Source organism: Mustela nivalis (assembly GCF_964662115.1).
Source record: "Mustela nivalis genome assembly, chromosome: 7".
Lineage (NCBI taxonomy): Eukaryota > Metazoa > Chordata > Mammalia > Carnivora > Mustelidae > Mustela > Mustela nivalis.
In genome coordinates, this window is record NC_139026.1 from 28,090,925 (window position 1) to 28,116,421 (window position 25,497).

A 25,497-nucleotide genomic window follows, 5' to 3' on the forward strand; every position below is an offset into this window, starting at 1 on the left:
TCAATTCACACAAATGCACAAAAAATAACACCAAGATAGCAGTGTGTTTTCAACGTAACAGTGTAATATCCTGCATAACATAAAGCATAGCGTAACTTATGCTTTCATACAGCATTTAATGGAATTTCAGAATGCTGCATGCTATTCAAGTCTCCCAAATAAAGTCATACTAGTTGATATGAAGGACGTATTTTACTCAATTTACTTGGTCTGTGTGGTGAATCCTCTAAGGTAATCCCCTAGTGAACCTTCCATTTCTTGCTTTTCATGTCTTTGTGTAACCTTCTCCCCTTGAATGCTGGTAAGACCTTGGGTCTTGCTTCTAACCAACAGAATATGACAAAGATGGCAGATGTCATTAATGTCAATATCAAGCTCATACTATGATACGCATGCATATGTGTGTGTGTGTGTGTGTGTGTGTGTTGTGTGTGTGTGTTTTCGTTGTGCTAGGAAGCACTAGGGAGATCTGCTTTGCTGACGTGAAGGAATGAGCAGCCCTACTGAGAAAGCCCATGGCAAGGAAGTGAGAATAATCTCTAGGAATGGCTGTCAACCTCCAGGACCTGTGGGTGGCCTCCAACCTGAAGGCATCCTCTAGCCAACAGACAGCTAAAACGGAGGGCCCTCACTTACACAGCCACATGGAAATAAATTCTGCCATAACATTTTCCCAAATGGAGCACCCCACATGAGAACCCAAGCCAGCCAGGTGCCTTGACTGTAGTCTGGTGAGATCCTGAGCAGAGGACCCAACTAAACTCCCAACTAAGCTATTCCTGGGCCCCCAACACCTGAAATTCAAGATAACAAATGTATGTTATTTTAAGTAAGTTTGTGAGAATTTGTTACACAGCAGTAGAAAACTAATACTACATATTAAAACACTTTATTTTATAGTATTTAAGGAATATGGGCCAATTAAAAGAGGTCTTTTAAAATTCCTTAATTGCATTTCTTAAAGTTACGTTTAACATGCTCTGGTGGTAATTTTCTTGGGTGATTTGCCAGTACATGAACAATTTGAATTACAATGCCAGTCTACTGAAAAAAACTACAAATCATAAACCATAATTTTCTGTTTCGCTTAAGAAGAGTAAGGAAGGAGCAAGAACAATACCATGCTAACGTTCTTTAATAAGAAGAATTAATATGAAATGCATGTCACCATGGAAGAAACTATACAGGAACAATGCTTTTATTTTCTGTGAGTTAATCTCTTTTAAACAAAGAAGAAATTGATGAGAAATCCACTACAGCAACATGGTCAATTTCTAAAGTTCCCAATTAAAACCCAATAGGTATAACCACATAAGTCCCCAGAAAAATAAATCTGGAATATCAGCATTCCAATTTGAATTAAGCAGAGTAAGGGCAGAGTAATAGCCAGATGCGTGGTTCTATATCCAGAAAGGGACACTGGGGGTTAGAAGTGTCAGCATTCTGCACTTGAAGTCAAGCAGGCCATTCTCCAGCAAACCACAGAGCAAACCAAATTGGATGAAGCCTGTGGAGTCTACAGGTCCCACGGCAGCGGTTGGAGTCCTGATCCAAGATCCCCCACCCTGTTCTCCATTTTCAACCAGGAAGGCCTAAATGACCTTTGCAGGCTTCCGGGGTTTTCCCACATTTACTTCTCCATCATTTACTGGAGGCTTGCATGGACTCGGATGCCCACTGGGCAATGTTCCATTTTCCATCATTCCACTCACCACAGGAAAGCAATAAAAAAATACACTCTGGGGTGGTTTTCTCTAGGATCGATCATGGTAGCTAGTCCTTGATGTTTCTAATAAATGGGACAAGAAAAGGGCACAAGGGCAAGGGTGCCGATTTGGGCATTCATGCACAGGGTTGGTTATCTTTACATACACTGTATCAACTTCTTTTAAAGTCCTATTTAAGTATGACAATGATGATAGCTAACAGCGACTGCACGCTACTGGGGTACTTGCATTGGCTGCCTTAAGGAAGTACCTTAACCTTTAACACAGCTCCGTGGAATAGGCATTATAACTCTACGCTCCATATGGGTTAGGAGCCTGAGGTTCACAGAGGTTCGTCATTGCTGAATCAAAGTTGAAGCACATTTTCTTTAATAGATTTCATTTTTTAAGCCATTTTAAGTTCATATTAAAAATGTAGTAGGTTTCCCATATACTTTCCCATATAAAGAGATTTCCCATATACTCCCTTTCCCCCCTCATGCAGAGCTTCCCCCATGCCCAACATCCCTCATCAGAAGGGTAGGTGCCTTTCAGCTGAGGAACCTGCACTGACACATGATCTTCACCCAAAGTCTATAGATCACATTAGGGTTCAGTCTTGATATTGTACATTCTATGGATTTGGATGAATGCCTAAGGACCATGACCTATATCCACCGTTACTGTATCCCTCAGAGTAGGTTCGTGCTAATTTAAATCAAAGCCCATATTCTCAACCATAATGTTATAAAGATTCCCAATGTATGTGTTGTCTGGTAGACAAAGGGATTTACCAAAAGACGTAACTGGCATATTTCTATTCTCAAGAGTAAACCCACTATATATATTCTGGTACTATTGATTTCATTAGTGGACAACCACATGCTGTATGACAATTAGCAAAGCATTTCGTGTACTCCTCGAAAGAGTCCTACTTAAGGTGGATGGGCAGTAGAGTGCAGCCATGTGGTTAAGACTTTGGTTTGGGGGCCAACCCGACTTAGATTTAAATACTAGCCCCAAAGCTCCTCATGCCCACAAGCTTGAGTAACTTAACCTCTCAATTTCCTGATCTGTGAGGCGCCGTAACAATACCCACTACACAGAGCCTACGGGTGTGAGGACTACATGTGGTGAGCTCATGCTTGCTGCAAGCACACGCAATAAATGGTGGTGGTCGTGTTTCACGTGTGATGCACTAGAACCCCCTAGAAGTCAGAAGAGTGTGCACAGGCCCTAAGGTAAGGAGTGGGGTCCCGTTTTCTAACTCTATGCACTTTCCCTCTATCCTCTCGACTTCCAAAGGTGTAAGACATGAGTTTTCCGAGATACAAGATTTCCCCCTTCCAAGGGGTTCAGCTCAAGGTCCATCTTTATCCCCGCACCTCCGGGTGGTACAAAAGTTTCAAATTAGCTGCCCCAAATGTTGTCTGAGTTGGGAAGCACAACCCCCCTAGGGTCCTCTTTCCCGCTTTCAAAACCTGCGTCACAAGCCCCCTGCGAACATTCACGGGGCACCTCGTTCCACCCGGAACCCCCTCCTCGCACAGCGAGAACGACCTCGACCCCAATTGGCTATCGCCCTGGGCAACCGAGGACGCGGTGGGCACGCGGGGGCCTCCGGCCGGTATTTAAAGGCCGGAGCCACCCACGCCGGCTCAGTCCCGCCAGGACAGCGACGGTGTAGCGCCTGGGTTGGGAGGGAGCAGCAAGGTAACGCGCAGCCCCTGCCTCCCCGGTTCCCAGCCCGCGCCTCCGCCGAGGCGGGTGTGTGTGGGACCCGGGAGCGGGTCTCACCGTGCGTCGCCCACCAACACCTTCCTCCCCCACCATCCTTACCCAGCCCCAGTCCCGCCCAACCCACCTGGGCGAGACAACTTGGGTGCGAAAGACAAGAGATTACGAAGGAAGAGCGATCCAGCAAGCAGAGAAGAGGGAGAAGGGGGTCCTCTTGGAGAGAAAGTTGCCCTCCCAATAGCAGGCACGTGGTGCTGCCCAGACGGACGAGGCTCTGCAGACCTTCAGATCAGGCCAACCAACGACAGCTTCTAGGACGCTTCTGTTTAGCCCTCCGGGGAAGCTCCTTGGACGATGACCCAGACCCTGGACAACAGGGAGGACCCTCTCAACCTGGGCGGCGGCTGGGCGTCCTCCGTCCCCTTGGGTACCTGGTCTACCTGCCACCGAAGGCGCAGAGGCGCTCCCATAAACCAGCGGCGCCACCGCTATGGTCCCAAGTCGGAGTATGAGCCCCCCAGGAAACAGCCGAAGCAACAGCACGGTCCGGGCCCTTGGTTCCAACCACCCCGACGGCCCTACTGGGCCGTGTACTCCAACTGGGGGCGCTGGGGAGAGCCCTGGCGCCCACCTCCGGCCGGATTCTGGAAGCCTCCCGGCCAAGTGCAAGTGATCCGGGTGTTTGGTGTGCACCCGCTCTGCCTCTGCTGCTGCTCCTGCTGTCGCGGGCCCTGGAACCCCGGCTGGGCGAGGCCCCCCGGCAGGAAGAAGCGCTGGGGCCGCAGGGGCCGCGGCCTGCGCCGCCACCCTCGCCGCTCCTTCCCGAGGAGCCCGCCCGTGGATCTGAGCACCCTGCTGAGGCCGGTCAACCTGTACGGGTGGCGGGCCCCGGGCATGCGGGCGCCGCGCAACACCACCCAGTTCATCATGAACCAGATCTACGAGGACATGCGGCAGCAGGAGAAGCTGGAGCGCCAGCAGGAGGCGCTGCGGATGCAGCAGGCGCAGGCGCGCGGCGCGGCCTCGCCCGGGGGCTCCTCCGGGAACGACGCGCCCCCCAGCGGCGGCGAGGAAGAGACGCAGCCGCGGGAGACCTTGTACCCCTTTGCGCAGAATCCCTCTCTGGGCTTCAGTCCCGACCCCGACGAGGAGCACGGGTTTCCCGCCGCACAGTCTGGGGAGGAGGAGGACGACGACGACGAGAGGAGGGAGGAGGAGGAGTGTGACGAGGAGGAGTGTGACGAGGAGGAGTGTGACGGGAGGGAGGAGGAGATCGAGGAGGAGGAGGAAGAGAGCGAGGAGGAGGAGGAGGAGGAAGAAGAGGAGAGCGAAGAGGAGGAGGAGGAGGAGGCAGAGGCCAGAGATGAAGAGGTCGAAGACGCTGACTGCGCGGAGGAGGGGGAGGAGGACGAGGAGGAGGAAGAGGAAGAGGACGATATAGAAGAGGAAGAGGAGGGGATGGAGGAAGAGGAGCCGAGAGAGGAAGAGAATCCTTTACCTCTAGAAATGCCTTTATCGTTCCTAGTGGGGCCTGAGGAAGAGAGAGAGAACTTTATCAACTGTCCCTATTTAAGCCCCAAGCAGATGATTCCCAAAGTGCCCCAGGAAGCGCTCCTCATGGTAGACGACATTAACTGTTAGACCTCAGGAAAGGGATTGAGAATGGGATGGAACTGACTTAAGGCTAAAATGGACTAGCAACCTATTAAAAACTAATTAAAAAGTGAGTTCCACTAATAAACATACCTATGTAAAACCCCTTCTTTGGCCATTATAAAATGTTGAAAAATTGGTGTGTTTCTTTATGACTACGGGTGGGGGAGGGGGAGCTTTCAAATGCAATTTAATTGGACATGATTAAAGGCCAAATATTTTATTACTGCAGTTTGAATAGTTTCATTTGGTGTTTTCCCCCTCTAGACACCTGACTTTTTTTGTTTGTTTGTTTAATTCTGGCAATGTTAATTTTTTTTTTTTTTTTTTTTTTTACAAATTTATTCAACTGTCTACTTAATGAGCTTGGAATCCACAGATAGGTTGGCTGTTTACATGCTTAAGAAGCACATGCCATGGCTACTGAATTTCAGTGCTCTTCACATAACACTGAAACCACTAAGTATTTTTCCTTGTAGATTCTCCACCTTCAGAGTTCATTTTTGCGGGTTGTATTTTGATAACCCCATTTGCAGTCTCTTGTGGCATCGCTCACTTATATTCCTTGTTCCACAGTGCTATGGATCTTCCTCAGAAGAGCATGAAGTTGCTTCTGTGGAACTGGTTATCTGCCATGGCCTCAACAATCCATAAATCCATGCATGGAGAGGATTCCCCATGGTCAGAAGTCAACTTGTACATCTAGTTAAAATCCAAGGTAACTGCAAACAATGGAACATAGCTTAGATTTCGAAGCCTTGTTCCCGGATATATTCCTTGTCATAAGTTCACAGGAACCATAAAAATAGTTTTTGCGCAATGGATTTTTTTTTTAAGGATTACTGGCCTTTGGGGGTGGAATATCTTATTTATTTCCCATTTTGTCTTCCTTCATAAAGGAGAGTAAAACAAAGATGTGTAAGTGCAAGCCTGTGTGAGCTTGTTTCTAATGTCTAAACAATTATCTATGAACACATTATTCGAAGTAATAGCTTTTATTCGGACATTTTTAGGAAGTAATACTACATTTCCTCCTGGGCCTTTAATTCTCATAACTTAATAAAAAGTTCCATCCATAGCATATTTCCAGAATATCCCTAGATGAAGAATTTGAACCTGATTTCTCAGAAATTACCTTTTTTGACCAACTGTACTTCTAAGTATAGTTTGAGCCCCATTTTAGTATTTATATGGTGGAGACCATATGGTGGTATCTTACCTGGATGTTGCTTTTTACTCATATAGCCCAGGGTACTGCAGCATTGAGGGGAATAAGCTTAAGCTCTTGGAAGATTAAAAAAAACAATAATAAAAATTAAAGTGTTAAAGTACTCTGTTTTTCACTTCTTATTATTTAAACACCAGAAATCTCTTCAGCAATACTTCCGTGGTCAACAGGATGGACGGAAGCAACAACTAACACATTGTAGGAATTTTAAAATGGTGCTGTACACTCCAAACTACAGCAGTGGATAACCAAATATTTAATAATACTCTAAAAGATCATGACGTTCTACGAGAGGCAATTTCAGTTAGGTTTCCATAGTACTCTCACTATTCTAGTGCACGGACGTAGGGGAGAGCCAAGAGGCCCGCTCCTGGGACTGGTCCACAAATCCCAGCAAATCATAGCTCATAAATACTTCATCCAAGACATTCAAATATTCATCGTGTGTTCTCATTAAGGATTTAGGCTTTCATTTAGGATTTAATTTCTTCGTAATCACATCAGACAATTCTTCTATTACGAAAGATTCTACTTCTGCCTTCAAAAAATTTAACACATTAATTGCCTCCACAGGCACAAGGCATTCTTCACTAGCCCTTGTAAAGGATATAAACATGAGCAGTGCCTCAGCAATTTCCTCTACTTCCCAAACCCCATTCTTCAACAAATAGTTACTGCACTACTAGGGGCCAAGCAATGTGAATTGTGATAAGGATACAGGGGTGAAAAAACAAAATTCCTACTCTCACGTTGCTTATAGTTTAGTAGAAAAGACACGTTAAATGAGGTAGACAAATTAGTCAGTGCAAGCAATGCCAAGGAAATGCATCACTATGAAAGCATAAGTCACAAAGAAACCCAAGAGTAAAACTGGGGATATTAACTGTGGGCAGAGGGAACGTGCACGAATCTGAAGGCGGAGAGCTGGGAAGAGCTTGGTGTCTTTAAGGAACTGAGGAGGGAACTACCAGAGTCCCAGAGGAACAGCCGATGAAAGTGACGCAGGTAGGCCAAAGTTCTTTTATCTGTTCATTTCTGTGCTACCTCTATCTTCTGAAAGACACCGGCAAAACTTAATGAAGGAAGAAAATTAGTCCCTGATAATTCTGTCTGAACTCTTTGTTTTATTAGCCAGATATTGTGATGGTCCCTTCCATATGAAATAAATAATGTTGGGGTTGGGGGGAAGCTAGTCATCCCGGTACACCCATCAGTAACACTTTCAGACACCTCCCCACCCATGACCGTCTAATGACAGAGTCCTAGGGATTACGCTTGGAGCATTCCCATGGAGAATCTCTGCACAGGACGTTCAGTACAAGTGGATCATTCAGGGGTATCGGTATGAACTCAGAATAAACCCAGTCTTTAGTTTGAGCTATAAGTGTACACTTGAAGAAAACACGGTTTTTCAAAGTAAGCTCATTATTCTTTTTTTAAATTTTTAAAAAAGATTTTAGTTATTTAAGAGAGACAGATATAGTGAAAGAGAGCATGGATGGGGAGGGGAAGGAGAAGCAGACTCCCACCAAGCAGAAAGCCCGATGCAGGGCTCGATCCCAGGACCCTGAGATCATGACCTAAGCTGAAGGCAGAGGCTTAACCCACTGAGCCACCCAGGTGCCCCATAAGCCTATTATTAAATTCAGTTCAAGCTTGAGTGAACACAGTGTGATAAAGAGGGGCCGTGCAGCCATTTCTGTCAAGAACGGAGGTATTCTTTGTCAATGAGGAGAAAATTAACATTATAAATCACAAATATGTTTGGAAAGCCCAGGCTTGATATGAAGTTTTGCTGTCTATCCTCAAGTGTTTTTAAATATAGAGACTTTGGTAATTTTCCTTTCCTAGTGACTGACAGCATTTCTTGATTTATCTTTAGTCTCCACAGTAACTCAAAAGGATTTTTTTTTTTTTCTGTGAAAATATTAGTCTTCTAAGGATAGTTTACCATTTGACATTTAGAGATCAACTCTGAATTCTGAGTGTGGTTTCATAAAACTTTCAACATCTGCATATGAAAAAAAGGAATTCCCACATATTTAGTTTCATTAAAATAGACACAAGAGATGAAATAACCAGTTTCCTGCTCTGCCACACCAAACCCGGAGGGTCTCGGAGGAAAATGGTACAGCTATCTCACAGGTGGTCTCAGGGCCTGGGATTAAATAAGTAAAATTTACCTGGGAGTAAATAAGACTCAGGGCCTGGGAGTAAATAAGAATAAATAAGTAAATAAGTTTTGATTTTAGCAGCATAATAAAATTATATATGCAGCTTTGTTGTTTGTATGAGATAGGTTTTTATTAATGTAATAACCATAGAAAATTACCCTTAATGCTTCCAAATTCCTTCGGCCTTGGTTATCTGTGTATTTAAAGCAAAATAAGGATGTGGCCACATCTTACCTGTTTCAGTACTATCATTTTGTGTCTATTTGCTTTTTATTTATTTTTGCATCTATTTACTTTTAATCAGTTAATGGAACATAGCCAAACATCAAGATCAGCTGACAGAAGAGAAGAATTTGGGCATCTTTGTGTGGTCATAGCTGCAAAAGCAACTCACGGCAGTCATCACTTGTCTTGGGTCTCTTTCCTCAAAAATACTTGTCATACTCCATTACCACTCAGACCTACCTTGAAGAGCAAATAACCCAATATTTAAGAAGTGCAGTATAGAGACTGGGGGCTTGGTGGGTTAAGTAATTGCCTTCGGCTCAGGTCATGATCCCAGTGTCCTGGGATGGAGTCCCACATCAGTCTCCTTTTTCAGCGGGGAGTCTACTTCTCCTACTGCTTTCTGCTCCCTCTGCTTGTGCTCTCTTCTTCTCTCTCTGACAAATAAAATCTTAAAAATAAATAAATAAATAAGTGAAGTATAGACTGTCTATCACTGTTAATCATTATATGCTAAAGCTCACCCTATAATCAAAATCATGTCCATTTCTGAACATTAGATCAGCTCAGGTTCATTAATGAGGCTCAGGAAACGTCATCTCATGGCAATTCTGTTGGACTAAGATATCTAGATATTCTAGTTGTGAGCACTAAACTAAGCATGAACCAGCTTGCCCGAGACATTCGGTTTGGGCTCCTGCTAAAGCAGTGTGCAGATGTAGTGGTCTGGTGCCTGGATATTGAAAGTGTAGTCCACGGACCATAGGGTATTGGAATCACCTGAGATCTTGTTAGAGCTAACCTCCACCAACCAGCCTCCACCCACACCTACTGAGTTGAAATATGCTCCATAGCAAGACCTTTAAGTGCTATGCATGCTCATGAGGGACCTAGAAGTTCTGCAGTGGAGGGGTTTGTGCCATCACAGAGCCCTCGTGGGAAGCCAATGATCAAGATCACAGTCTGGAGCTCCGAAACATCTATCATTTCCTACTTGTGTGGCCTTAGGCATGTTCCTGAAATTCTGGCTTCTTGTTTTCTTCCCCCTCAAGAGATTAAATGAGATTTTGAAGACGACGTGGGTCAATACTCAAACACTCAGGACCGCGATACTACTGGTTATCAGAATAAACGTTCAGGTTCAGAGACCACTGACATATTATGGGTTGTCTAGAAGTCACTTGTTAAGTAATCGGAGCAACTATAAATGTAAACCCTCACAAGATAAATACCAAAGTCACACATTAACTGTCTCATTTCCCCCGTGGATAACTAACCAGATACATTTCTTTGAGCTGCACTTACCATTGGGCGGGGCTATGAAAATCAGTTAAATCTCCGCAGCTAGAACTTCTGTTCTTTATCATCGCCCCCTCATGCCAGCTCAGTGATGTCTCTTTCTTTCTTATGACTGACATTAATACTTTAATAGCTAGTCCCAAGAATTATCCACTCAAGTCAGGCTCATTCTTTTTCATACAGCCAATGCGTCTTTTCAACATGGGTTTTGATGTAATGCTTAAAGAAGAAGGTTCTATCTTACGCTAAGCCTAAAGACACTGAAGATTCCAATAAATATTAAATACCTGCGTGGAATACATCAACTATTCAGAACAGAAATCTTAATACTTCAAAAACCATGTAAGCATATGCAAGATTCTTAACATGCATTATCGCATTTAAGCATATAGCCACACTGGGGACTAATGCTTAATTTTCCTAATACAGACGAAGGACCTGAAATTCAAAGAAGTAGTTGTTTCAGGACCAAGTCCTCCATTCTGAGTTTAAAGTTATGGGCCCATTGTATTACTGGAACATCTCTCCCCCTTGTCTTATTTAAGACGGTCTGTGTGGGAAAAAATTTCCTTTTATAAGCTTGACCTGAATTCGAAGGATAGGAGAAAGAATTAGAGTCTCTTCAGTGCAGGGTTGATAATAATGGTACCTACCTAAGGAAGAGATACTGATACCGATACTCTGTCTCAATTATAATTCGTAGTGGTACTTTAATAGTTTATGTAAGTCATATGATGACAATCTTAGAAACTGTTAATAATTTTATATATGTGTCAATATACACATATTTGATGAGAAACAAAACACCTGATTGGGATAATTTATAGTTTTAGATGTTGTGCTGCTTCTCACCTATAATTAAATTACAATCAAGTTTTTATGTTAGGAAAATATTCACAAGAATGGTGGGTAATTTTGTAGGGCTGTAAGATCCCTGGGTATCATTCGTCGTGCTACGACATTATTGAAGGTTCTGTCTTTAGCTATTAATATTAGCATCTTCTGTTGTTTTCCTGTGGCATTTGAACTTTTTATAATGCTTGATACTTCTGTTATCATGAAATATTTGGGGATTCTCTCCTATGAATAGATTTATATTTTTTAGCATGTTACTTTTAGTTCCAGTAATTCAAGGCTTTTTACTGGGGTTAATTTACCAGTTCTCACCAAAACCACTATTAGACTTTATATAATACTTCCATTAAAAACACTACCAAAAGTGAAATTATAATGCTACTAAATATAATTGTATTTTTTTGCTATTGTAACTTTCTTTCAATTGGAACATTCCCTGAGAGATAATAAAAAACGGCAAGCTGAGGTCAGGACTGAGTGGATCTACATTCTCTCACCCCCATGGACTTTCCAAAGTCAATGCTCATCTTTTATTTATTCCTTAAAATTAAAATATATATATATATCAGGGCCCCCTGGGTGGCTCAGCAGTTTAGGTGACCAACTCTTCATTTGGGCTCAGATCATGATCTCAGGGTCATGAAATCAAGCCCCACATCGGGCTCCACTCTCCCTGGGGAGTCTGCTTGAAATTCCCTCTCCCGGGGGTGCCTGGGTGGCTCAGTGGGTTAAAGCCTCTGCCTTCGGCTCAGGTCATGATCCCAGGGTCCTGGGATTGAGCCCCGCATGGGGCTCTCTGCTCAGCAGGGAGCCTGCTTCCTCCTCTCTCTCTGCCTGCCTCTCTGCCTACTTGTGATCTCTGTCTGTCAAATAAATAAATAAAATCTTAAAAAAAAAAATTCCTTTTCCCACTGCCCCTCCCCTTGCTTGTGCTCTCTTTCTCTCTAAAATAACTAAAAATAAATCTTTTTTAAAAAATAAAAATAAAGCATGCTTTCTTTTCTTTGGTGAATTCCACACTATTCCCTGCAATAAACTCATCACCTCAAAGTATATAGCAGGACAAATATTTAAATACAAAAACAAAGTTAAACTTTCTTTTCTTTACTCTCAGTTTTGCCCTTTCAGAACGTATGTTCTTCCTACTATTAATATGTTGCCGCCACCTAGCGGCAAGGGAAATACTTTTAGATGTGAACTAATGATCAGGGTGTTTCTGTTGTGTTTACAGATGCATTTTGGGGGGACACTTATATTAATACATAGAGAAGAGATGTTGGCATGAAGCACCATATAAAGATATTTGTATAACTTAATTGAATATGTCACCAAGCATCTCGGTGTTTAATGATAGTAAAATGGGTCTTTTTGACTCCTGAAATTTGTAAAAGAAGGAAAACAGACCCAGAAGACTTTTGGATTTCCATGGATTATTATCTGATAGTGATAAAAAAATTTTATCTAAATGTATTATTACAATCTATTTTGAATTCCTTTTGACACTTTTTTAAAGATTATTTATTTGACAGAGAGAGAGAGAGCACAAGCAGGCAAATGGCAGGCAGAGAGAGAGGGAGAGGCAGGCTCCCCAGTGAGCAGGGAGCCCGATGTGGGGCTTGATCCCAGGACCCTGGGATCATAGCCTGAGCTGAAGGCAGACACTTAACTGACTGAGCCATCTAGGCGCCCTCCTTTTGGCATTTATAACACTATTTTATACAGTAATTTGTTTTTATTTTAATATCAATAGCAGAAAAGACAAATTTGGAATTGAACTTTATTTTTTTCTTTTTTATTTTAGGTTATTTTATTTTATTTTATTTATTTATTTGACAGAGAGAGTGCACAAGCAGGTGGAGTAGCAGGCAGAGGAAGAGGGGGAAGCCGACTCCCTGCTGAGCCAGGAGCCTGACACAAGGCTCTATCCCAGGATCCTGGGATCATGACCTGAGCTGAAGGCAGTTGCTTAACCAACTGAGCCACGCAGGTGCCCCTGGAATTTATCTTTATGCTTAAATTATAAATCCAAATTGCTGAAGTAAACAATCTTAATACCTTAATCCCGAGAAATAAAAATCAGCGTATGTGTCCATTGGCCTAGTTTTATATTTGTATATATAAGAAGTTTAACGTTTTAAGTTCTATTAGCTGACATACAGTGTTATTTTGGCCTAGTTATAAGTGAAAGACTTGTGATAGTTACCTCCTGGGACTTGAGCATCACTTAATTTATTAATGATCACAGACAATAATTAGAGTACAACTTATGAGGGAAAGAGACAAACCTGCTTTTTTTTCCAGCATCCAGAGTACAATTAATATTTTTATTATTGTCCCATTTCCAGCTCTTTTCAGCTGCTTCACCACTTGTACTGGGAGCATAGCTCAGTGTTAAGGATTGGCTCTGCCTTAGTCTGAGAAGTCGTTTCCGCAATAGCAGCTTCCTTAGTAATGCATTCATTATGTAATGCCCAGAGCACCTCCACGAAGGGCAGGTACTCCTGCTTTCTACTTCCTTCATACTCTCTTCATTGATAATTCTATTACCATCTTAAAGTTATAGTTGGTTTTCTATAGTTCTCTTCTGCCTAGGGAATCCCCCTCCCCACCAGGGCAAAGAACTGATTTTCTATTTTCAGTGCAGACTCTTGCATATAGGAAGCCCTCCAGGCATGTTTTAATACTATGAAAAAAATAAAATGAATCTATGAAATGGTCTCTGGTGATTAGGTAGTTCTCCACAGGGAAGCATAGCAACTTATTCATGATGTGTGTAATAAAACCATTTTCAGCAGGAAGCCTGGAGATCATCTCTTGTACCAGAACTCTGCGTCATCCGATGGGCAGGTCCTTATGGACAGACAGATCCGTATAGGAACTGAACACAAAGTCCTTTAATGTAACAAGGAAGCTCATGGCTCTAGCTTGTCAGGCCACAGAATCATGAATGGGAACCACCTTGATAATATTCACAGCAACAATTCTCTTAAAGGGCACCTGCAACTACATTTGAAGCGTCTCGTAATTCTGCAGTTTCAAGTACCTGGTTTGGAAATTTCAACACTTCATTTAGGGGAGCCTGGGTGGCTCAAAACAGTTATACATCTGCTCAGGTCAGGATCCTGGGGTCCTGAGATCAAGCCCCACATCAGGCTTCCTGCTTGACGGAAGCCTGCTTCTCCCTTTCTTCCCCCTTCATGTTTCCTCGCTATCTCGGTCTGTTTCTCTCAAATAAATATTTAAAAAAATAAAACAAACACTAGGGGTGCCTGAATGGCTCAGTGGGTTAAAGCCTCTGCCTTCCGCTTAGGTCATGATCCAAGGGTCCTGGGATGGAGCCCTGCATCGGGCTCTCTTCTCAGCAGGAAGCCTGCTTCCTTTCCTCTCTCTGCTGCCTCTCTGCCCAATTATGATCTTGGTCTATGAAATAAATAAACAAAATCTTTATTAAAAAATACTAATTCTATGCCACTTTTTTTTTTTTAAGATTTTATTTACTTATTTGACAGAGAGAGATCACAGGTAGGCAGAGAGGCTGGCAGAGAGAGAGAGAGAGAGAGAGAAGCAGGCTCCCCTCTGATCTATGCCACGTTTAAAGTAGCGCTGGCCTAGTCCTTATCTGGTGCCAGGACCACAGACCCAATTAGTTTAGCACAGCGAGGAAGCTGAAGCTGATGGGTTCCTGAGCGGGGAACCATCGTAGTCCAGGGTGCAAAGCTAACAGACGACTGAAGTTGGAAGCCCCCGCACTGTTTTTCTTGTGTCACTGCTCTGCTCCATGAAATGAGGAAGGGGGAGGGGGTTGAGTATGATGAAATTTCAATTTCAGTTCCGATGATTCAAGGACATCCCTCGGAGTAAACATCCAAAGTCAAACTCTGGCAGCCACACTGCAATATTGTAATCCTGCCCTGAAAAAACGCTGAGTCTCCGTAATTGATGTCCAGAGGTTCTGTGATAAATTATTTATGGGATGAGACGTTTTTAAAGAGAGACAAGCAGCAGAGTGCCAAACCGTGCTGGAATATTCACATCATTAGAACAGTTTCCTGGCCCCTTTTTCCTTTCTTCTAAGGTGAAAGTGGAAAGCACATTCTGACGGCAGAATTCTTAATTCTCTAAATGAGGAATCAGCTGTCACTAATGGAAGTGGGTGGGAATGGAAAGTTGTCAGCGGTTGGCGGGGTAAGAATGCAGGGCTGTCACTGGTAGGGGAGAAATATAAAATACGGTATAAAAAATAAAAGCCGTAGCCAATATCGGGAGGTCAGTTGAAAGCTTCGCATATAATGAAGAGTCCAAGTGTAAAAGCTGAGAAATGTTCACCATAAGGAGAGTATCAGGAATTAGAGGAGGCGGGAATTTAAATGGGAAATGTGGGTGAAACGTCACAGAAAATAAGGACTTAGCTAGGAATAATACTATGTGAAGTGTCACAGCTCCTCTGCTACTCATTACCATCAGACCCGGCCCTAAGTAAGGCAACAGACAAGGAATTTCAATTTGACTGTGCTTCAGAATTCTTTTTCCAAAATAGTTTCTATCAGTCAATGTCATATTTATGTTTTCTCTAACTTAAACACCCTTCCTTAAACCTCACCACTCCTTCAGTTTGAGACGATTTTTTTTTTCTTTATAAATCAACTTTTACATTCTGCACTTATCAGGAGAGAGTTGACAATGAATAATATGGAATGAATATATTAGCATGGATTAGTTTGTCCCGCTTAGCAAAGCTGTTGACTTAGAAGAAAAGAGACGGCCTGTGCAAACAGAAGAGAGGTAAGATTTGAGGGGGATTATACGTGGTGGTGCATTGCTGATGGGGGCTGGAGGGAGAAAGCTGATTGGTCTAGATTACATACACCAGACAGATTCACAAGGATTTTACTGAAATCCTTGAGGTCAAGTGTATTTTAGAATGCAGCATTTTCATCATTTAGGTTCATTATTATTAGCCATTTTTATACGAAAACTATAGGACACTAAAGTTTAGAACACAGCTACTTTGCAAGCAGAAGAGAATCAGAATCCCTAAATTGAACATATATTACATATCTTACACGTGGGCTGTCAGGTCATTTAAATAATTTCATTAGGTAATGAACAGATGTCCAGTTTACTTATCCAGGTAGATTAACTTATTATTCCTATTAATGCACCTAAGAATTTTTTTTTTTTTAAGTAGGCTCCACACCCAGCATGGAGCTCAGTGTGAGGTTTGAACCCATAACTCTTGAGATCAAGCCTTGAGCTGCAACCAAGAGTCAGATGCTTACCTGACTGAGCCACCCGAGCTCCCCAATAATTTTTTTCTATTCCAATTCCAAATATGCTACTTACTCCGAAGACTATATTTATGTGCACATATACAAATATATATACTTATATATATAAATACATATATACACATTTATAATTTCATATGACACTTTCCTTTTGGTGTGCCATTACTGATTGATTACCTATAAAAATGCTTTATAGCAGGCTATAGAGGCTAGTGATCATCTAAAAAAGGATAAGAATAATTTATGTCTGCCTTTGCCTTACAAATATTAATCATACCTTTACAGTAGGTGGACTTAATCAAGGAGTATTTGCATGTAGGAGAGAGTGATACATTCACTTAACGTATACTTAAAACAAAGGGTAGGTCCATTTTGGGAAGCCATTCATTCATTCACTCACCCATTGTGTTTTGTGCACTTTCTAAAATATTAGGATCTACTCTAGAGCTATAGGTAAAGCTAAGGGTTGTATCCAAAATATTTAACCACCTGTAGGTACTATGGGTATTAATCAGAACAGACACTAAACAAATGTCACTCTAGAAATGATGGCAGGTAAAAAATAGTCTCTGCCTGCAAGGGGCTTACCATTTCTTGAGGAAGACTGATGATTTAATAGACAGTCACCAAACAGTATGAAAATAGATCTAATGAGGGTAAACACAGGACAATAAAACTTCTTCAAATAACCCACGAGTTGTCTTTTATCTATTTAGACTCTTACCTACACCGTAAGTCTAGACACATTGAAAATTGATAACCTGGAAGAATCCAATCAACCAAAAGTTATCTTTGGAACATTATTTAATGTAAAATCATTTTTAGGGACTTTTTAAGAGTTAACTTTTGAGGTTGGCAGCTTTTCCTTAAAAAAAAAAAAAAAAAAAAAAAAAAACCACACAGGATATATATTTCTCATAGCTGCTAAATTATCCATTTAAACCTAACTTAAAGATCTGTTGCTTTCGGGGCGCCTGGGTGGCTCAGTGGGTTAAAACCTCTGCCTTCGGCTCAGGTCATAATCCCAGGGGCCTGGAATGGGGGCCTGGGATCGAGCCCGGGGATCGAGCCCAACGTCGGGCTCTCTGCTCAGCAGGGAGCCTGCTTACTCCTCTCTCTCTCTCTCTCTCTCTCTCTCTCTGCCTGCCTCTCTGCCTACTTGTGATCTCTGTCTGTCAAATAAATAAATAAAATCTTAAAAAAAAAAATCTGTTGCTTTCTTTCAAGTTTGCATATTTGTTACATAGCACAGTAAGATTACTGCTTGGATCGTATTTCATGTTAAATATGCTTTTGGAAATTTCTGTGATTGAAAACCATCGAGAAACTGAAGCAAAGAAAATTAGCCCATTTCTATCCAAATCAACCAACTACACTATCTCCTACCCTACTTGCTGTGATTGAGAACCTAGTCAAAAATGCTCAGAAACAAAGGGCTTTAAGGAACCTTGTTTTTTGTTAATTTCTAAGACTTAAGTGAGAGGGAATTCCTTAGTATGTAGGGCTTTCAAACATTTTGGGGGTACTAATGAAATGACTGATTATTTTAAATTGACAAATTTTCCACAAAGGTCAAATATCAGGATCTCTATTTTCTAAAAGTATTTCCAGATATGGAGGAAAAAAATTAGAAGTCAAGCCCTAATGCATAAAAAAAGAGGTATATGCAGCTTTAATGGTACTTAGGAACAAAATAAATAAATCATGCAAAAACATACATACTAGGAACACGACTTTATCTGTGTTTCTTCGGCGGCGCATCTCATTCACTGAAATACATGTTTTTCCTCTTATATATGTCATTAAGTATTATGCGGCTTGTGTGGTGCATTGCAGATGTTGCTTTGACTCATAATTTCCCCTAGGTGGCGATCTTTCCAAAGAAGCGATGCCAGAACCACCACCTGAGAGAGGAACCAGTGTCAGCGCCCAATGTTTACCCCTTACTATTTTAATCTTCCCAGGAGGGGGAAAAAAATGCAGTTTGGGACACATTATGATTTTAAATTCTGTCTCCAAAATCTAACAAAATTGAAGATATGGACATTATCTACTTTAAAATTTTAAATAAGTGTTTGAGAAAAGAGGTTTCACAAACATTTGCTTGAATTAAGCTAAGATGTTGATTTATTAAGAGGTGACTGGAACATTTTACTGAAGTGTTAATTTCTGGACCATCTTTAAGTCCTTTTCTAAAACCCTGACATTATTATTGAATGTGATGGTTCATGGATCTCTTTAGATTGTTAATGGGTTTTTTCTACACTGCCCACAATTGCTCTTTTGTGGCTATTTCACTGATAAATAAGGAAAAGTGGGTAAGTGGGGCTATGCCCACTTACATTTTAGACCCTTCCATAATATATGGAAAAGAAAAAGAGACAATAATTCAGAAAAGGAGACTTCCTTGACATAGATAAATGGTATAGAGTAAAAAGTATCCTAAATTCAGAAATTCAAAAGTATCCTAAATTCTTTCTTTTCTTTTTCTTCCCACCTTTTTAATCTAATATATACCTTCTAAGACTTTCATCCATCCACACATAACATGTGTTTCTATGGACTTTGCTTTCCACTGGTTTGGAACCTCCCCTTTTACTTTAGCTTTGTTTGTACTTAAAATCTTCAGAGCTCCACCCTAAGACTTGAACCTTCCAGAGATGTGGGGCTGACAACAATGAAGCAGGACTCTGGTGTCTCTCTCCTAAATGCTGTCACAGAGTAATATGGAGGAAACAATAATCCACCTTAAAAAAAAAATAGACTTAAAGTACCAATTAATATTCATATAGCTGCTTGCAAGGGAATTTAATATTTTAAAAAAATATATATTGACACTTTTAACAAACTCAGGGAGTTTGAAAGCAAGAATGATCACCATCCCCATTTTACAGGTAAAGCTGGAAGAAATTAGGGTCTATGATCGGGGTAAAAATTGGCAACTGAAAAAGCCAGGTCTCCAAACGTTTCATTTTTCCTTTGTAAACTCAATAGGTTTGGGCTACATCCACCTCTGTGCAGTGAGACTCAAATCCTGCCCCTCCTGCTTTCCCTTGGCCTCCACCTGCCCCCATGGTGTACCGCTGTATTCAGCAAGAGGAGCTCTTTCAAATTTGAAGTGGTTTGTGTCGGTAGCCGCTGGGAAAGGATTTATTGAACCAACTTGCGAAACCCTCCTAACGTTCTGATTGGCGTCCTGAGCAGAGGCCATAAGCAATAAGGGTAAGCGCTTGAGTTCAGTGCACTCTCACTCGAACTTCTGTCAGCATTCCATCTGGATCTTTGACAGGGTAATTTCCATCTCTCTCACAATCTTCTCCTTGGCCACCGCTCCAAATGCAAAGCCCATCATCCCCGGCTGTCAATTCATCCATCCTCCCTGCCCTTCCTGCCCTCGCCTAGAGTCCCCCCATGTCCTCTCTTTGTAGTCCTCTCTCTTTGCCCTTCGTCTGTGGTCTTCCTTTGTTAGCTCTGGAAACCTCCAGTCAGGGCCAGCTACATAAAGTGTAGGGTCCAGGGCAAAATATAAACATAGGGCCCCTTGTGAGAGAAAGCAAAGGAAAAAGCTTTTTTCTTCTGTGGTTTCCTTTCAAACCCGTCATGGTGGTTTTTAAAAAAAATTATTGAATATAATGCTCTCCTGGGTGAGGTACCAGAACCGACCCTCCCAAAAGACCGGGCCCTGCCCTATCACTTTCAATGTGGGCCTTGCATTCCAGACCCCCTAGTCATCCCAAGCCCCTTACCTAGTAATGGGGGCAGCAGCCATCCCTGAGCAGTGGGGTAGCAGGGTGGGAGGGGTCAGGTGGCTGAGGCCTTGTCCAGGGAGGCAGGGAGACAGTGGGGAGGCAGGCCAGTAGGTGAGCTGAGGTTCTAAGTTCGCACACATTCTCCATCATCCCATCAGCTTCCATTGAGAAAGCAAATTTCAAAGACTGGTAAGAATTTCAAAGCAATGTCCACAGAGTATGAGCCCTGATAGCAGAGTCCCCTCCTGAACGCAAGGCTCTGTTTGAGGGCACTGAGAGCACATTCTGGAAGCCTGCCTGCCCCATCAGGGTAAACAGCTTTCCCAGCCTCTCAACCTTTTTGCAGAGGGAGCCTTCTGTGTTTCTGAAATCTGGGGCTCCTCCAAGGCACTTGCCTTCCCTCGAAGCTGCCTGAGCATACACAGCTTATTCTCTCATGTTCCTGGGGACCGGAGTCAGGGTGGGGGGCATAATTCCTGCTCTACAGTGCTGCCCACCTATAAACCTTGACTCTTTAGCCTAGCGTGAGCAGGGTGCCTCTCATGACCACAACCAAAGTCCTTCTACCCTTCTCCTACTCTCAGTCTACCAGGAACCTGAGCTCGATTCAGCTTCAGTGATCACTTTATTGCCTCCAGAGCCCAGTCTTCCACCACCTAGAAACCCTGCCATCCCCTAGTTCTGTTGGAAACCCACACCACAATAGCCATTTTACAGGCCCTTGGCCTCAACGCCGCTGGCCTTCACATGTACCTTGTCGATTTTGCTGTCTTATCTCGGTCTTGCCACCATCGGGAGCCGTAAGACCAATGAAATTGTAAATTCTAACTCCCCATTCTTTAGCAACTTTCTTCTCTTATTTTGTTCTCTAACCCCTTGCTCTCAGAGAGAGAAGCACAACTTTTTAGGGAAGAGGAACAGATTCTTTGGATGGAGTAGAAATGAGGCTTTGATTTTTGGGCTGGAGGGTTTTAAATTGTCCCATCTCAAACGGTCTCATGTTTCACGTTTCACAACTTTTGAAGCTGATGTCATGTGCTTTTCATAGTGTTATCACATTTCCAACTGTTTTATACACATACACACGGACACCCAGATACACACACGCACAATTTCCATTCTAGAAATATGAGGAAAGAAAACACGCTTTTTTCTCTCCTCTCCATCCCGCCAGCTCTCCATGGAGGTTCACTATACATTTTTCTTTCATTTCACGGAGACGCTCAGACCCTCCAACACTCATTTTTCTTTCACTTTGCCAAATCCTTTCTGGCTTCATTTTAATCAGTGATATGTCTAAATTTCATGATCTATTCCTTGACCTGCTTTCTTAAAAATGTCCTCAAATCCTTTGTTTTTCCACTGAATCAGCCCAGAAAACCAGGAACTCAGGGTCACTAGCAACGATTAAAAATAGCACTAAGCATTGCAAGCTTCCTATGTATCATCTGGGTTTTATCTAATTGAATCTTTACAATGATCTTACGAGGTGAATATAATTATCTCCAATTTACAAAACAAAGAAGGAAACCGAGGATCGGGGAGGCTCCATACGTTGTTGTTCGCGTTATTTCTGAAGTTAGAATGTACAGTTCCCAAACTTTAGTGTGTGAAAATATCCAGAGATCTGAGATTTCTGGGTAAGATTTCTGGGTCCCCTCCTAGAGATTCTGATTTGGGAGATTTTGCAAGTGGTATAAGAACACACATATTTGGGGGGAGGGGGGGTTGGGAGAAGGGGGGTGGGATTATGGACATTAGGGAGGGTATGTGCTTTGGTGAGTGCTGTGAAGTGTGTAAACCTGGCGATTCACAGACCTGTACCCCTGGGGATAAAAATATATGTTTATAAAAAAAAAAAAAAAAGAACGCACATATTTAACAAGCTTCCCAGATGACTCTGCAAGTCTCAGCGGAGGCTCGCATGATTGTCCTTTCAGCAGGTTTTTATTTGAACCTCCCGTGGAAGAGGAGAGACCATCTGGAGGGGGAAGGCAGCTTGGGAAGCCCCTGCTCTTCCTTTTGGGTCCTGACAGCTCTGTTATTGTTGCTCTCTTGCAAGCAAAGCGAGATTAGAAAGATCTGTGTCTGAAACCAAACTGGCTTTTAAACATAAATCATATAAGGAGTCATATCAAATATCAGTTTTCTCAGTCAATTATAGGAAAGATAGTCTTATTTAAGTTATTGATTCAACTTGAAAGTACAGCATTAGTTGTTAGCAAGTCTCATGGTTTTTTTTTTTTTTTTTTTGTATTGATTCTTTTTTTTTTTTTAACTGATTGTGACCATTGTGACTTTTAAGAGAATTCTTCAATAGTATCTATCAACTGCTAAAATATTTCTACTTCTGACCGTGAGAAAGTAAAGCACAGGGAAACATGTACTGACTTCTTTGTGTAATTATTCACAACATTATAAATCTTGTTACCATGAAATGTTATAAAAAATCTTACAATTAAACATGTGATTTTTAAATACATGAATAGCAGAAACAGCCAGCATTTTGTTCATTTTTTCTTTGTTTCATAACCTGTGATTTTTCTGACTAGTTAATAATCTCTATATTATAAACAGTATTGCCTTTGAAAGTCTGAAATTTACACACGATGTTTCGCCTTCCCATAATTCCGACACTTGCACGTAAACCTGATTTAACTGTATTCATAGTATTCAGCGTATCTGAAGAACCTCTGAAATGTTATATTCCATTTTTTTTTTCCCTTCTGTCAGTGGCTGCTTTATTAGATAAAGACAGCTGGGATGGCATATGTTTCTTTAAAAGAAACCTTTAAAATTTAAAAGTTGAAGAACACACTTTTTCAATCCACGAAAAAAGTAGGGTGAGTTTTGCTTCTTCTGAGATTTATGAGGCGTCTTAAGAAATGTTGACGCCAACATGTCAGAAGCCTTCCTCTATGCTTGAAGGTACACTGTTATAGGAATTAAGCCCAGAGATGTTTTCATTAATTTTTGGTGCAGTTTCATATAAATCATTTAAATTAATGGCAGTGGACATCTTCATTTGTCAATCAAAGTTGATAATGTTTGCCTTGTTACCTTTAGGGTATATAAATTGGAGATAATGAAAGTAAAAGAATATTGATAAAGGGAGGCAAGCGAGGGGAGAAAGAGTGTTTATTGGTCATTCATTTTGTGTCAGGCACGAGGCCAAGCACATCATATATATATATATATATATATATATATATATATATATTTTTTTTTTTTTTTTTCATTTAAACATCACAGTCTCTTGCATAGAGCAGACATGTTATTCCATATTTTAAGGACAGGATAGGAAGGATGTAAGAATTTAAGTAATTTGCTTAAGGCCAAAGAGTAAGTCATGGAGCCTTGAGGAGCAATTTGCCTTGGTTCCATCTTCCACGAGTATCAAGAACGAAACCTCTTCTCACCACCCCCCCATTACTACCCTGGCATGAACTACCGCCCGCCTGTGCTTGCCTAGACCACTGCAGAAGCTTCCCTCTTATTCTATTTTTGCCTTTGTCTCCCTACAATCTGTTCCTAACACATAAGAGGGAGCCTTTTAAAATTTGTCAGATCATTCACACCTCTGTTCAGAACCCTCAAATAACTTCCTAACTCATTCAGAATAAATGCTAAAGTCCTTAATGAGTCATAAACCCCTATGCATTATCTGGGATCCTATCTCCCAGTACTTCTTCGGCTGTGATGTCTTACTCTGTTCTTACCTGCCGTGAACCTGCCACACCCGAAGACGCGCTTCCCCTTACCTCACTCTGTTCCTCAAACACTGCAGTCAGTGCTCCTTCTTGGGCTTTGACATGGGACTATTCTCTCCCACAAAAAATTTGCTATCCCAAGCTGGCCACTGTGTCTCCTCCTCATCTTCTCCAAACATTTGCTCAAATGTCACCTTCTTAATGAAGAGTTACCTCAGCTGCCTCATGCCCAGCCCCCACCCCGGAGCTTCCTCTCCCTGCCGTTATTTTCTCCTTGCAACATACCACCATCTGCCACGGGGAAGGCGGGGTGGTGAGGGTTGGGGAGGGAACTGCTTTGACAGCTTCTCCCATTCCTCCACTAATAAACCCCGTGCAGGTAGGTACTCTTCAGTGTTTTCCCTGTTGTATCCCATCCCTCAATGTCCTGAAGTTGAGTTCCTTTCTTGTAATGGCTCTTGGATGAAGGAGAGCTGCCTCACCAAAGTCAACACCTTCCTGGGGAAGCCTCCACCCAGGGACTAGTGAACGAGCGTGTGAAGAACCAGATCCCTCGCCACGGTCCGGGGCAGTGAGGAAGGAACGGGTAGCTCAGGAGTTCTCAGGAGACAGGCTGAGGCCTTCTGCAGAACTGCGTATTTACAATTCTTCCTCTCTCTCTCTGCCCATGCTGCTGCTTTCACTTTTTTTCAGAAGGTTTTCCTGAGAGCATACCCCCAATACCCTCCTGCAAGCAAATCTCCATCTCGGACTTTGTTTCCTTGAGAACACGATCTATGACCCACACCAACAAAAATCACACTGTACAATTCGGTGCTTCAGTAAACACATTTCAGTAAATAGGTGAATGAATGAAGGAAGGAATGAAGGAAGGAAGGAACTAAGATAATGGTTAAGAGTCGGTATTCTATATTCTGGAGTCAGAAAGATCTGCATTGAAATCCCCACTCTGCCTCTTAGTTCCTGTGACTTAGAATTATTTACCTAACAATTAATGCTCCTCATCGATAAAAGAGATGATAATAGTACCTTTCTCAGAAACTTTTTTTGTCAGGATTAGGTGAGAGAAAGTATATAAGGCTCCCATCCTGGTACGTGGAACATTTGAATTCTCAATAGATGCTTTAAAAATAATTATTACTGTTACTATTTCTACAGGAAATGGAGTCAACTTCTTATGTTAAGAGTTGTTTCTTTTTACAGCTTGATTCAAATCTATCACCAGGTGAGAATAAGAAGGACATAAACGAAGACACTTTTCTTCGTCATCCCGAGGGAAATTTATATGAAAGTGAAGGTGAGAAATATGAAAATAGTCATGTGGACACAGGTTAAAAAGATTAAACAAAACTGTAGTCACAGTTTCTTGATCAGAAAAATAATGGAATTTACCAGTACATATTATAATTCTGTTAGAGTGGTGAAAAGGGCAATTAGTCTGGCCTCTGTTTCCAGACTGGACTTAGTTAAGCCAGTCAAAGCCGTCTGTCGTCTAAATGATTCTAACAGACGTGTATGAAGGACAATTTCAAGCTCTCTCGCTCACGTATGTTCCAAGTGTTCAATCCCTTGGTACCATCAGATTCTCCTTCAAATAACTTTTAATCTGTTTTAAAATTGTAATCTATTGCATCTGGTTTTGGCCACTACACAAATACAGGACCCCTGATATCAGTCTTTTGAGTCTCAAATACAGTATTTTAATTAGCCTATGAATTATTCCCTGAGCCCAGCCAAATACTGGGCTGGGCTTCGTGACAAGTTCTAATTCATGTTCCTCCTTGCTGTTCTCTGACCTCTTTGGAGGCCCAGAGTCCCTTTCATCTTTTCTAATTGTCTTATTTTCATTTTTGTAGATCTTCTTTGAATGAGC

At 41.9% G+C, this 25,497-nt stretch overlaps 1 protein-coding gene and 1 long non-coding RNA gene across 3 annotated transcripts in view; one reads left to right on the forward strand and one right to left on the reverse strand.

The window, feature by feature from the left end:
* The window catches only part of LOC309868704, a 78,784-nt gene that overhangs the window by 21,005 nt on the left and 32,282 nt on the right, over positions 1-25,497 (reverse strand). The window lies entirely within an intron of this gene.
* On the forward strand, positions 3,713-6,521 carry CCER1 (coiled-coil glutamate rich protein 1). Of its 2 annotated transcripts, XM_082742926.1 has the most exons (3): positions 3,713-5,166; positions 5,673-5,814; positions 6,462-6,521. In XM_082742926.1, the coding sequence occupies exon 1, from the start codon at positions 3,798-3,800 to the stop codon at positions 5,082-5,084; it is 1,287 nt and encodes a 428-aa protein (XP_082599052.1). In that variant the 5' UTR covers positions 3,713-3,797; the 3' UTR covers positions 5,085-5,166; positions 5,673-5,814; positions 6,462-6,521. The 2 variants fall into 2 exon arrangements, with proteins under 2 accessions (XP_082599052.1, XP_082599051.1); XM_082742925.1 differs by lacking the exon at positions 6,462-6,521 and having other exon boundaries at positions 5,673-6,366.